The following is a 13761-nucleotide window of genomic DNA, read 5'->3' as shown; positions in this document are numbered from 1 at the left end:
TCCCTCCCCCTGAAAATATGCACATTTTAGTAAATAAAAGGTATCCGAAAATGTTTTTTAAAAGTGAGTCAGTGATAAAATCCAAGAGCAAACTTAAAAATACCTTGAGACAAATGGCAATGAAGACACAGTCATACGGAATCAATGGGATGCAGCAAAAGTAGTTCTTAGAGGGATGTTTATAGTGATACAAGCCTTTCTAAAACAATGATAAAAGTCGTAAATAAACAACCTAACCCACCACCCAGAAGAATTAGAAAAAGAACAAACAAATGTAAAGTAAGCAGAAGGAAGAAGATAATAAAGATCATAAAGAAAACAAATAGAGATTTTAAAACCACTGGAAGCTTTTGATTTAAATTAGGTCCAGTTGCTTATTTTTGTTTTTATTTTCATTACTCTGGAAGGTGGGTCATTGAGGATCTTGTTGCAATTTATGTCAGAAGGTATTCTGTCTATGTTTTCCTCTAAGAGTTTACAGTTTCTGGCCTTAAATTTAGGTCTTTAATCTACTTTGAGTTCATTCTTGTGTATGGTATTACAAAGAGTTGCAATTTCATTCTTTTGCATGCAATTGACCAGTTCAGTTTTCCTGTCACCGCTTGTTGCAGAGATTGCCTTTTTTCCATTGTATATTTTTGCCTCTTTTGTTAAAGATAAGGATCTATAGCTGTGTGGATTTATCTCTGGGATTTCTATTTTGTTCCATTTATCTATATTTCTGTTTTTGTGCCAATACCATACTGTCTTGATGACTGTAGCTTTGTAGTATAGGCTGAAGTTGGGAATGGGAGAAAATGACAGCAAACAAAATAACTGACAGAGAGTTAACCTCCAAAATACACAAGTGTTCCATGCAGCTCAATACTATAAAAATAAATAATCCAATAAAAAAGTGAGCAGAAGACCTAAACAGACATTTCTCCAAAGAAGACATACAGATGGCTAATAAACACATGAAAAGATGTTCAATGTCACTCATTAATATAGAAATGCAAATGAAAAACACAATGAGGTATCTCACCAGTCAGAATGGCCATCATCAAAAAGTCTACAAACAATAAATGCTGGAGAAGGTACGGTGAAAAGGAAAACATCTTACATTGTTGGTGAGTATAAAAACTGATACAACCACTATGGAGAATGGCATGGGGATTCCTTAAAATACTAGAAATAAAACTACCATATGACCCAGCAATCCCACTACTGGGCATATACCCCAAGGAAACCAGAATCGAAAACACATGTACCCCAGTGTCCATTGCAGCACTATTTACAATAGCTAGGACATGGAAGCAACCTAGATGTCCCTTGGTAGATGAATGGATAAAGAAGTTGTGGATACATATACACAATGAAATATTACTCAGCTATAAAAAAGAATGCATTTGAGCCAGTTTTAAGTCAGAAAGAGAAAGAGAAATGCCATATATGAGAACATATATATGGAATTTAGAAAAATGGTCCTGATCATCCTACGTGCAGGGCAGCAAAGGAGACACAGATGTAAAGAACAGACTTTTGGACTCATTGGGAGAAGGAGAGAGTGGGATGATTTGAGAAAATAGCATTGAAACATATACATTACCATATATAAAACAGACAAGCAGTGCAAGTTTGATATATGAAGCAGGGCACCCAAATCTGGTGTTCTGTGACAACCTGGAGGAACAGGGTAAGGAGGAAAGTGGGAGGGTGTTCAAGATGGAGGAGACACATGTATACCTATGGCTGATTCATATTGATGTATGGCAAAACCCATCCAAATATTGTAAACTAATTATCCTTCAATTAAAATTAATTAATTAATTTTAAAAACACTAGAAGAAATTCAATAAAACCAAGAGTTGATTCTTTGAAAGGGTAAACAAAATTGATAAATTTCTGCACAGTCTCATCAAGAAAGGAAAAGAGAATATCCAGTAACTATAATTAGAAATTAAAGAGAAGAAATCACAGCTGATATCACAGAAATACAAAATACCATAAGAGAATAATATGAAAAGTTATATGCCAATAAATTCAACAGCCTAGAAGAAATGGACTCTTTAGAAACATGCAGCTGTTCAAAACTGAAGGGCTGAATCAAGAACAATTAAATAACTTGGATGAATCCATCACTACAAGTAAAATAGTATCCATTTAAAAAAAAAAAAAAAACTTCCTACAAACAAAAGTCCAGAGCCTGATGGCTTCACTGGCAAATTCCACCAAACATGCAAAGAACTTCTACCAATTTTTCTCAAACTCTTCCAAAAGACTGAAGAAGAGAAAATACTTTCAAAGACATTCTGTAAAGCCATCATTACCCTGATACCAAAAACAGACACAGACACTACCAGAAAAGATTTCAGAACCATATCTTTGGTGAATATTGATGTGAAAATAGTCAAAATGTCAGCAATTGAGTTCAACAGCACATTATAAAAAATATCACACACCACAACAAAATTTAAGTCATGGCTAGTTCACAAGGATGATTCAACACATGCAAATCCATCCATGTGATCCACCACATCAAGATAAATCAAAAACCACATGATTATCTCAATAGCTGCAGAAAAAGGCATTCAATAAAATTCAACATGTGTTCATGATTAAAAAAAAAAAAAAACTCGTACCAAAGTAGTTATTGAGGGAACATGTCTCAACATAATAAAAGTTATTTATGACACATCAACATCCAATATGATACTCAGTTGTGAAAACGGAAAACCTTTTTGTTAAAATCCCACTCTTACCACTTATATTCAACACAGTATGTAATTCAAAAAGTTGCATGCAAACCTATCTTCATGGTAGCAATATTCCCAATAGCCAAGACATGGAAACAATATAAATGTCCATTGACATATGAAGAGATAAAGACAATGTGGTACACATACACTATAGAATATTACTAAACCATAAAAAGAATGAAATAATGCCATTTGAAACAACATGGATGGACTTCGAGATTATCATACTAAGTGAAGAGAAAGACAAATATATCATATCACTTATATTTGGAATCTAAATTATGACACAAAAGTATCTACAAAACAGAAACAGACCCCCAGTTCAGTTCAGTTCAGTTCAGTTCATCTCAGTCACTCAGTCGTGTCCGATTCTTTGCGACCCTATGGACAGAAGCATGCCAGGCCTCCCTGTCCATCACCAGCTCCCGGAGTTCACTCTAATTCATTTCCATCAAGTTCGTGATGCCATCCAGCCATCTCATCCTCTGTCGTCCCCTTCTCCTCCTGCCCCCAATCCCTCCCAGCATCAGAGTCTTTTCCAATGAGTCAACTCTTCACATGAGGTGGCCAAAGTACTGGAGTTTCAGCTTTAGCATCATTCCTTCCAAAGAAATCCCAGGGTTGATCTCCTTCAGAATGGACTGGTTGGATCTCCTTGCAGTCCAAGGGACTCTCAAGAGTCTTCTCCAACACCACAGTTCAAAAGCATCAATTCTTCGGCGCTCAGCTTTCTTCACAGTCCAACTTTCAAATCCATACATGACCACAGGAAAAACCATAGCCTTGACTAGACTCTATTATTCATAGAATAGATAAATAACAAGGTGTTATTGCATAGTGCAGGAAATTATATTCAATATTCCATGATAAACCACAACAGAAAAGAATCTGAATCACTTTGCTATACAGCAGAAATTAATACAACATAAACTATACTTCAATAAAAATACTATAGAAAAATAAATATGATTAATATGCAAATATCTCCAGGTCTTAAGGAACAACATGAAAAATAAATGTATAATGTAAGTAGAAAGAAACTTTAATGCGGAATCAAAAGGAAACGTTAAAGAGCAATAACAATGTGACAGAAGTGAAGAACACTTTTGATGAGTTCACTAGTGGACTGGACATGGCTGAGAAAAGAAGACACAGTAAGCTTGAAAACACGACAATAGCAACATCTCAAAGTGAAATAAGAAGAAAAAAGAATGAAAATGATCAGAACAGAATCTCCAAGAACTGTTGGACAGTTACAAAAGGTGTTGTCTATGTATAATATAATGGGATTGCCAGAAGGAGAAGAAAGAGGGAAAGGACCAGAAGATATGTTTGAAGAAATGATGACTGAGAATTTTCCAGATGAATGATAGATGCCAAACTATATTTCTAGGAAGCTCAAAGGAAATTCAGCAGGATAAAGACCACACACACACAAAAAATCTAGACCAAAGCATGTATTTGCCAAAAACCAAATAATAAAAATCTTGAAAAATAAAAATATCTTGAAATAAGCCATGGCTGAGTGGTCTAAAGCCCTGCGTTCAGGTTGCAGTCTCCCCTGGAGGCATGGGTTTGAATCCCACTCCTGACAAGCCAACCTAGGGCTTCCCTTGTGGCTCAGTTGGTAAAGAATCCACCTACAATGTGGGAGACCTAGGTTCAATCCCTGGGTTGGGAAGATCCTCTGGAGAAGGGAAAGGCTACCCACTCCAGTATACTGGCCTAGAGAATCCCATGGACTGTATAGTCCATGGGTTCACAAAGAGTCAGACATGACTGAAAGATTTCATTTCACTTTACTTGAAATAAGCCAGAGATCAGAGAAGAATAAGGATTAAATTACATAAAACTTGTATAAGCCACTGACAGGTAGAAAAGGAGGAGAGGATAAAACAGGTAACAAAGAATATGTGCGATAAGTATAAGAAAGTTACAGTTGGTGATGCTCAAACGCTGAGTCATGTTGGACTCTTTTGACCCCATGGACTGTAGCCGGCTTCTACAGGCTTCTCTGCCTATGGATTTTCCAGGCAAGAACCCTGGACATGTTGCCGTTTCCTACTCCACGGGATCTTCCCCACTCAGGGATCAGACTCTTGCGTCTCCTGCATTGGAAGGCAGATCCTTTACCAGTGTGCCACCTGTACTCTCAACTATAGATATTAATATTAAATATTGATGGTAGTTTAGTCACTAAGTTATGTCCAATTCTTGTGACTCCATGGGCTGTAGCCCACACTAGGCTCCTTTGCCCATGGGATTTCCCAAGCAAGAATATAGTAGTGGGTTGCCATTTCCTTCTCCAAGACCTAGGAATAGAACCCAGGTCTCTTGAGTTGCGGGGGGAATCCTGCATTGCAGGCAGATTCTCTACTGACTGAGCTATGAGGGAAGACTCATTTAAATAATATTCAGTTCAGTTCAGTTCATTTCAGTTGCTCAGTCATATCCGACTCTTTGCAACCCCATGAATTGCAGCACACCAGGCCTCCCTGTCCATCACCAACTCCCGGAGTTCACTCAGACTCACGTCCATCAAGTTGGTGATGCCATCCAGCCATCTCATCCTCTGTTGTCCCCTTCTCCTCCTGCCCCCAATCCCTTCCAGCATCAGGGTCTTTTCCAGTGAGTCAACTCTTCGCATGAGGTGGCCAAAGTACTGGAGTTTCAGCTTTAGCATCATTCCTTCCAAAGAACACCCAGGGTTGATCTCCTTCAGAATGGACTGGTTGGATCTCCTTGCAGTCCAAGGGACTCTCAAGAGTCTTCTCCAACACCACAGTTCAAAAGCATCAGTTAATATTAATTCACCTATATTAATAATAACTTTATATAATCATGATCTAAATGCACCAATTAAGAGACTGAATTTTTAAAAAGATGGGACTATATATTGCCTACAAGAATTCCACTTTGGGGGCTTCCCTGGTGGTCCAGTGGTTAAGAATCTGCCTTGTAATGCAAGGGACACTGGGGTTCATCCCTGATCTGGGAAGATCCCCATGTGCCGGGGGACAACTGAGCCCTTGCCCCACTACTACTAAGCCTGCGCTCTTGAGCCTGTGAGCTGCAACAACTGAGCCTGCATGCTAGAACTACTGAAACCTGCATGCCCTAGAGTCTATGCCCTGCAATAAGAGAAACCACTGCAATAAGAAGCCTGTGCACCACAATGAAGGGTAGCCACTCTTTTCACAGTGAGAGAAAACCTATGCAGAGCAATGGAGATCCAGCACAGCAAAAATAATAAAAATACATAAATAAAAGAATTTCAATTTAAACACAAAGACACAGAAAAATTAAAGGTGCCTGTGACACCAAGATGTCACGCACCTCTGCTATGTCTAAGGTCTCCTGGGTTGAAGGCTCCATTTTCAGGGGTGGGGGTGGTAAAGGTGGAGAGGGAGCCGGTGTCATGCCACATCTGGGGTGACTGAGTTTGAGGGCAGGCAGAATCATGGGAGCGTCTGTGGCTAAAGGGATGGTGTCACAGCCCCAGCTGCTGCTGCTGCGTGGTCTACTGTGGCCAGAGGTGCCACTTAACCAGGAGACTTGGTTTGTATGAGCTGCTTCTCCTGCTGCTTCTGGGTTCTCTGGAGCTGTGGGCTCAGCCAGGGGTCTGGGATTGCAGACACTGCCTCCACTGCTCCCACTTGCCACCACCTCATGTGTTCCTAGTCCACTTTATACAGTTGCACAGATGTATGGAATCCTCTGGCAACCATGTCTATTGCACAGAAGCAACTTTGCTGAGTTATGGATATTTTACTGGTTGTAGAGTGAAGGAGAAAGAGAAAGCAACTTATGCTGCTGTGATGCTGACACCACCCTATCATTTCACATTTGTTTTTAATTGTAGCACATGTACCATATTAATATGTTAATAACACAAAATATTGAAAATACATAAATATATGGGGACATGCACTATCTTCTCACTTTCTATAAATATAAGACTGTTCTAAAAATAAAATATATTTATAGTCTATCCTTAATTGAAAGAAAAAACCATCAATTATCATGAATGAGAAAAATCATATCTACTTCCCTCCTTGACCTTTGCAGATTAGGATATCAAGTAGAGTGAGAGCAGGTAGGTAAAATTAAGATAACATCATTTCATTTATTGATGATAGGAAATTCAGTCTTCCCAGGGCCATGGTTGAGGATAAAGTTAAATTACCCAGGGAGTTAGGTAATGATAAGATAACAGAAACAGTAAGGTTAAACATTTATTAGAGAAATATGTTTGAAACCACAGGGACAAAAATTGGTTATTTTTCAAAGACCAGTAGGTACAAGTGATGGTAGAGAGGGAGAAGTAGTCAGTAAAGGAAGAGAACGAACTCTTCTAAATATCTACTATGTCCCAAGCACTGTTTGGTTTTATATATCACATCTCACAATTAACCCGTAAAGCAAACCTATATGGTAGCTACCATTCCCCACATTGCAAATGAAGAAAATTAAGCTCAGATATTTTAAGAAATAAAAAATGCATGGAAGAGGTGGGAATCAAACATATTTGTTTTAAAATTCGTCTCTTAAACCCTTTCTGCTAACTTGAACAGATGCTGAGAAAAGGACAAATATAGAGAGTAATGGAAAAGTAATAATACATTATAGTTAAAGTGCATCGTATCTACATTTTCTCCTTAAGCCTTCATCTTGATATTTGTTTTAAATGTCATCTCTCTGCTGATAAATTTCAAATGCATATCAGGCTTTAAATTTGCCTAAACTCTAGACTTCTAAAACTGTTTGATATCTCACCTGGATGTTTGTTTAAATGGTACTTCAAACTTATATCCAAAAGAGATCTGTTAATTTCCTCAAGCCTTCACTTTTAATAAAAAAAAAAAAAACAAAACTATAATTACTCTCCAGTCTTTTCCATATCCGTAAATATCACCACTATCCACTCAATTGTTCAAGTCAGAAACCCCAATCAAATGAGTTTCCTCCTCTTCCCTCAACCTGCTGCACTCTTTACAGTTCTAATTACAGAAAACAGCCTTAAACTGTTCACTTCTCTCTCAAATTCACTGACACCACCTTAGTCCAAGCTGTTATGATTACAGAAACTTCCTTATTCATCTTCCTCTCGGTAATTCTCCACACCACAGTCAGAGAATATTTTCAAAGCATAAATCAGATTATGTCCTTATAGCAATCATACTATTTTAGTGACTTCCAACTATTTTTCAAGTCCAAAGTTTATTGAACTTTACTGTGACCTCATGGTTCCTACCTGATCTGGCTTCTATCTCTTCAAACTTGTTTCAACCATTTCTTCTTTGTTTGCTTCTTCAAATACATAACAATGCTTTTTCCACCTCAGAACTTGGATTTAATGTTCTGTTTTAATCTTTTATCTCTCACTTTTCAACTCCCTGATTCATCCACATCTTTCAGATTTCAACATAAAGATCACCTTCACAGAGAGGCTTTCCTTCACTATTCCATCAAAACGACTTCTCATTCTTGTTGTACGTCCAAGTTATTATCCAATTATCTTGTTTCCCTCATGATGTAATACATTCTATAATACATGATATAATCATTTTTTTCAGAGTCTTACCTTTATCCCTTCAGGCAGACTTCCAGTCAGACTTCACCATTGACTCAGTGGTGGCTTCATAGAAGGTAGCACTAGCACCTCAGCAAGCCTCATCATTACCACATCCAGTGGCTTCTCTCTCCAGGACTGAAGCAAGAAGTTTCCTGGCATGTTTCTCTGTCACCAAGTACAAAGTTTTTCCAGTTGCCAGACATAGCCTATGGTACCTCAGCAAACTTACCATTCACGCAATCACAGAACCACAGCCTTCAGTAAAGTAAGTTTGACCTCATCCTTGGTAGATAGGAAGAAACTTTTCCAAGTTTGTTCTTCCAGTGAGTGCTGCCTCCTGAGCCTTAGAGGTAGTGACTATTCTCTAATCTACTATTTCTATATCTTTAAAGTTTGACTTATTCCTATCAGTATTTTTACCTGTTTTTATTACTAAATTCTTTGCACTAAAATTTCTGTATTACTGGAGAATAATTTCTGTTTCCTAGCTCAACTTTGAATGATACACTGACACATAGGTTTCTGAAATTGTTATATTGATTTGTATTGCTGTAAATATAACCTTTTTCCATATCCTTGCTACTAATACTATTGTCAAATGTTTTTATTTTAGCCATTCAGATGAGAATATCAATCTTTAAATATGTTCTTTATTTCAGTATTCATAGTTCTTGTAAAATCGTTCTCTGCTAACTCCTATTTCTAGATAATCTGTGTGTCTGCTTCCATGGTATGTTCCTATTCTTAGTTACTGGTCACTATCTCGCACCTCTTCACAAGTCTAGTAATTCTTTATTTGTGCTATGCATTTTGTATAAAATAACCAAGGAGGTGCCAGCCATCTTCCATCTGAAAGTAACCCCTTTTCTTGATTAAATAGATAAGCGAAAGAGGTGATCAATTACATCTAACCTGGAATTCAGTGGAGTGAAAAACTGATCAGAAGTTTAAAAAGATTTGAGCTATCCTAGTTCATTCTTACTCTGTAAGAACGGTCCTCTTAAACTTCTGATGGAATAGCTTGCAGGTAAAGGAGACTCTGTTCTGTTCTTTATAGTTTTGAATATAGTTCTTTACTTTCTACTTGTTACAACTCCAAAGATGCCAGGTGTCTAGGGTGGGGAGGCCAATCGTGTGCTTTTACTCTAGTGTGACTTTGGCTTCTGAGCTTCACAGGTTTACAGATTTCATGCTGCCCTTTAGAATCCTTGATCTAGTTTCCCAGAATCCTACTTAAAGCTCTTTACATCAGTTTAAATATCTCAAAGGGAAAATTGATCACATGGGACCACCTCATGCTTCCAAAATGTCATGCCAGCCAACTATAACCACCAAAAGGCTCAAGTGCCTCTTTATTTCAGTAGAGTTCTTATTTGGAGTAGAGGGTGCAGGGATTGATTCTCAGTCCCTAGTTAGAAAACAGCTACAAGGGAGAAAATGGCCAGTATTTCTAAGGTCAGTTTAAAAGTATTGCTTATTCTTCAGAAGTGAAAATAATCTAGTCCTTACAGCTTCTGCAGTTGTCTGATAAATATAGTTTATCTGGTTTCTTCTACTGTTTTTAGTTTGAGTGTCAGGCTACCAAGAACTTTCCCATCCTACTTGGAGGCAGAAAGTGAAAGTGAAGTCGCTCAGTCGTGTCCAACTCTTTGTGACCCCATGGACTGCAGCCTGCCAGGCTCCTTTGTCCATGGGATTTCCCAGGCAATAATACTGGAGTGGATTGCCATTTCCTTCTCCAGGGGACCTTCCTGACCCCAGGATCGAACCCAGGTCTCCCGCATTGTAGACAGATGCTTTACCCTCTGAGCCACCAGGGAAGTCCTTCTTTGGAGGCAGGAGTATCCCTAACTGTTTGCTTACATTTCCTTTAAAAGGGAGATTTTATCTGAATATTTTACAACTATATTTCCAGTACCAATCAGTTTCTACAACATAATAGGTGCTAAGAAACTACTTGTTGAACTTCTGAATAAATAAATAAATAGTACATAGAAAGCCCTTGGTTCTGCCAGTACTCATAAGTCTGGATATGCAAGTCTGGGGGAAAGAGCTAAGAAAATATGACCTACTACACAAATTAGAGGAAGCCCTCTGGGACAATCTTGGTGGAAAAGTGAAAACAGAGATGAGAAAGGATATGGGTGGTGAAATGGCTCATGTGGCTGTTAATAAAAACCCATCATAAATCATAAATCACAAAATTGTGATTTGAATGGACTTCCCGAGAAAATACAATAAAAAGACAGTTTTACATCTACAGTGGTGTGATAAAGACAGAATCATAATGCAATATGCTGGAGGCAGAGAAAACCATAATAGGATGAAAAGTCTTATCCTCTTCCTAATACCCATAAATGATTAGCAGAAATTTTGAAGAGATATCTGAGTTTCCACAAATTGTGAGATTAGAGGTTTAAGTTAAGCTGAAGTATCTCCTTGAGGCCCAAGAGAATGCCAGCAGATATATGGGTTACCTGAATGATACATGCCTGCAGTTTATCCAGATAAACTGATATGTCTAAGAACATGTCCTTGCAGAACACTTCAAAAGAGGATAGTGTGAACAAATGGCCTAATATATAACTTGTAGAATAAGTAAAGCCAGGGTGAACAGAAATTTATATTTACATAACATGTTTTCACAGCTCCAATGAAAAATTAACTCTTATGATGGAAGAATTGTAGCAGAGACAAAGCCGAATTTTATTCAGAAGTAAATAGAGGAAAACATGGATTTTTTTTTGCATAAATTTTCATTTTGTCTCCTTAAATAATCAGATTGCTGACTATAACATTTTATAAACATCATATGGAAGTAGGGTTATGGCCAGTGAAAAACATTTGTTATTTTTATTGTTCAGTTGCTAAATTGTGTCTGACTCTGCAACCATATAGACTGCAGGATGCTAGGCTTCCCTCTCCTTCACTATGTCCCAGAGTCTGCTCAAATTCATGCCCATTGAGTTGGTCATGCTATCTAACCATCTTATCCTCTGCCACCGTCTTCTCCTTTTGCCTTCAATCTTTCCCAGCATCAGAGTCTTTTCCAATGAGTCAGCTCTTTGCAACAGAAAATTAATTTACTATGTGTTGTAAATTACTTTCCAATAGTACAGGGGGAAAGAGACCTGTAAATAATACCTTGTACAAATGTTGAATCCTGATACCAGCCATCAAACCAACAGGTTCTTCTTCAAAGTAAGCATTTTGAACTGTACTAGTAACAGGCATATCTTCCTTTTTCCTAATGCTTGTAGCCTTTCCAAGCCAGTAGCCTTTCTAAGAAAAGAAGAAAAACAATCTATCATGTGACCGAAAAATAAGATGTTCCTAAACTTGAAAACATTTTGACTCATTTCACTTCAGTTTGAGATGGGTTGCAGCAGATAACTTGAAATGAAATTTGGAAGTAAAGAGCCTATAATTTTAATTCCTACAGAATAACTACAAAATATCCTATTTAAAATTTCACTTTAATATGGCTCAGCAAAAAGCATTCTATCATTCTGAGTCAGTCTCTTTCTTTGGACATGTGGTAAAGATCCTTAAAGATTGCTAAGACCCTTTCAATGAATTTGTGAGTTCAAAATTGCTTTCATAAAAACACTTTAATATATGTATTCTTTTTCATATACTGTTCCATTATGGTATACTCCTAGAAAATAACTCCTAGAATGTTTGGTTTTGAAGGTCAGTGGGGCTTACTTTCAGAAGTCTTAGGAGGCTAGGGGAAGTAGACACTTCAATTCTGGAGGGCGCACAAAAAATATCACATTCTCCAGGACCCAGAGAAGAAGCAGTAATTTGAAAGAGGCCTGGGTAATGCTGTTGGGTCCGCTAATCTTGGAGAGACCTCTGGAAAGGTATGAGGCCACTACAGCTCACCTTGTGGATACAGACACTGGTGGCAGCCATTTGGGAGAGCTTATTGTACCATATGGACACTTGCTGGCAATCACCATTTTGGAATCCTCCTTTTAGCTGATTAGTCTTTAGGGTTCAGTCATGCCCTTGCCCAACAGCCTGTAGAAATCAACTAGGCAGCAGATGGTCTACCTTCAGACCTTCTGAGCCCACAGCACCAACAGTATGTCCCATTCCAGCTAGGGGCCCAGGACCTGGCCCCACACATCAATGTGCAGGCACTACAAGCAGGACCCCCAGAACGATGCAGCTGGGCCCTGGTATATTCACAAGTGGGTAGGCATTAGCCCCAGAATCCCTACCCGTGATCCTGCTCTAGCCTTGGGAACAGTCTCTCCCAGAAGTGGGTGGATACTAACCATAGGACAACCAAACCCCCACAGTCTGTGGTCCAAGCCCAACTACCAACAGGCCAGCACCTGCCCTAGGACTGGCTGGGCCCTGTGCCCAGTAACAGGTCAACAAAGCTTTGAGACATGCCAGATCCCACAGACAGCTGTGTCAGGAACCAGTCCCAGTCACCAACAGTCCAATAGTAACTCTAGGATCCCTAGATCCTACAGCCAAACCATAGGACCTAACTCTGCCTACCAATGAACCATCACTAGCTCTAGGGCCTGGCCTCACCCACCATTGTGGGGGCAAAATCCCCAGGATCTTCTGGACCCCAATTCCACTTATCAGTGAACCAGTAACAGGCTCAGGGCTCCACAGGGTTCAGAATCCAGCTGCCTGATGACCTGGCCCCAGAAACTAGTGTTCAGCAGCCCTTACACAAGGAAGGGCCTGGCAACCAACCAGACTAAGGCTAACAAAGCATGCCAGATTACCTATGGTAATCAGCCCACCACAACAGAAGGACCCACATAGCCTAAATAGGGGGCACACCTAGGACATATAGCTCTGGTAATGAAAGGTGAGTGTGCTGCTGGGATGCATTAGACTTTTCCTTCAAGGCCACTTCTCCAATGTTGAGAAATGTAACTAATATATCAAGTACACAGACATAAAAACAGCAAGTCAGGGGAAATTTTGAGACAGAGGAATATGTTCCAAATGAAGAAACAATATAAAAACCCAGAAGAACTAGGTAAAGGGGCAATAGACAATCTCCTTGAGAAAAATTTTAGAGTAATGACCGTAAAGATCATCAAAAAAGCTAAAGAGAATGGATGCACACAGAATGAAGTTAGAAACTTTCAACAAAGAATTAGAAAATCTAAAGAGCTACCAGAGATGAAGAACACAAAAACTGAAATGAAAAATACACTAGAAAGAATCAACAGTAGGCTAAATAATATGGAGAAAAAGATCAATAAGCTGAGTATCAATAAGACAGAGTATCAGAAATCATTGATGCTTAACAAAAGAAAAGAATGGAAGGCAATGTGGACAGTTAATGATACTTCTGAGACGATATCAAGCATACCAGTATTCACATTATAGGGGTCCCTGAAGGAGAAAAGAGAGAGAAAGTGTATAAACATATCTGGAAACATAATAGCTAAAATATTCCCTAAC

The 13761-nt window shown here is 38.6% G+C and overlaps 1 protein-coding gene across 1 annotated transcript in view; it reads right to left on the bottom strand.

Moving 5' to 3' along the window:
- Nucleotides 1–13761, bottom strand: part of LOC101113819 (phospholipid-transporting ATPase ABCA3-like) — a 219732-nt gene that overhangs the window by 148368 nt on the left and 57603 nt on the right. The window contains exon 7 of the mRNA XM_060406324.1: nt 11458–11595. Within this exon, the coding sequence (XP_060262307.1) occupies nt 11458–11595 (138 nt within the window). The remainder of the gene's footprint in view (nt 1–11457; nt 11596–13761) is intronic.

Source organism: Ovis aries, chromosome 24 (genome assembly GCF_016772045.2).
Source record: "Ovis aries strain OAR_USU_Benz2616 breed Rambouillet chromosome 24, ARS-UI_Ramb_v3.0, whole genome shotgun sequence".
Taxonomy (NCBI): domain Eukaryota; kingdom Metazoa; phylum Chordata; class Mammalia; order Artiodactyla; family Bovidae; genus Ovis; species Ovis aries.
Note: the sequence above shows the minus strand (reverse complement) of the source record. Positions and strands in the feature narration are given on the sequence as shown.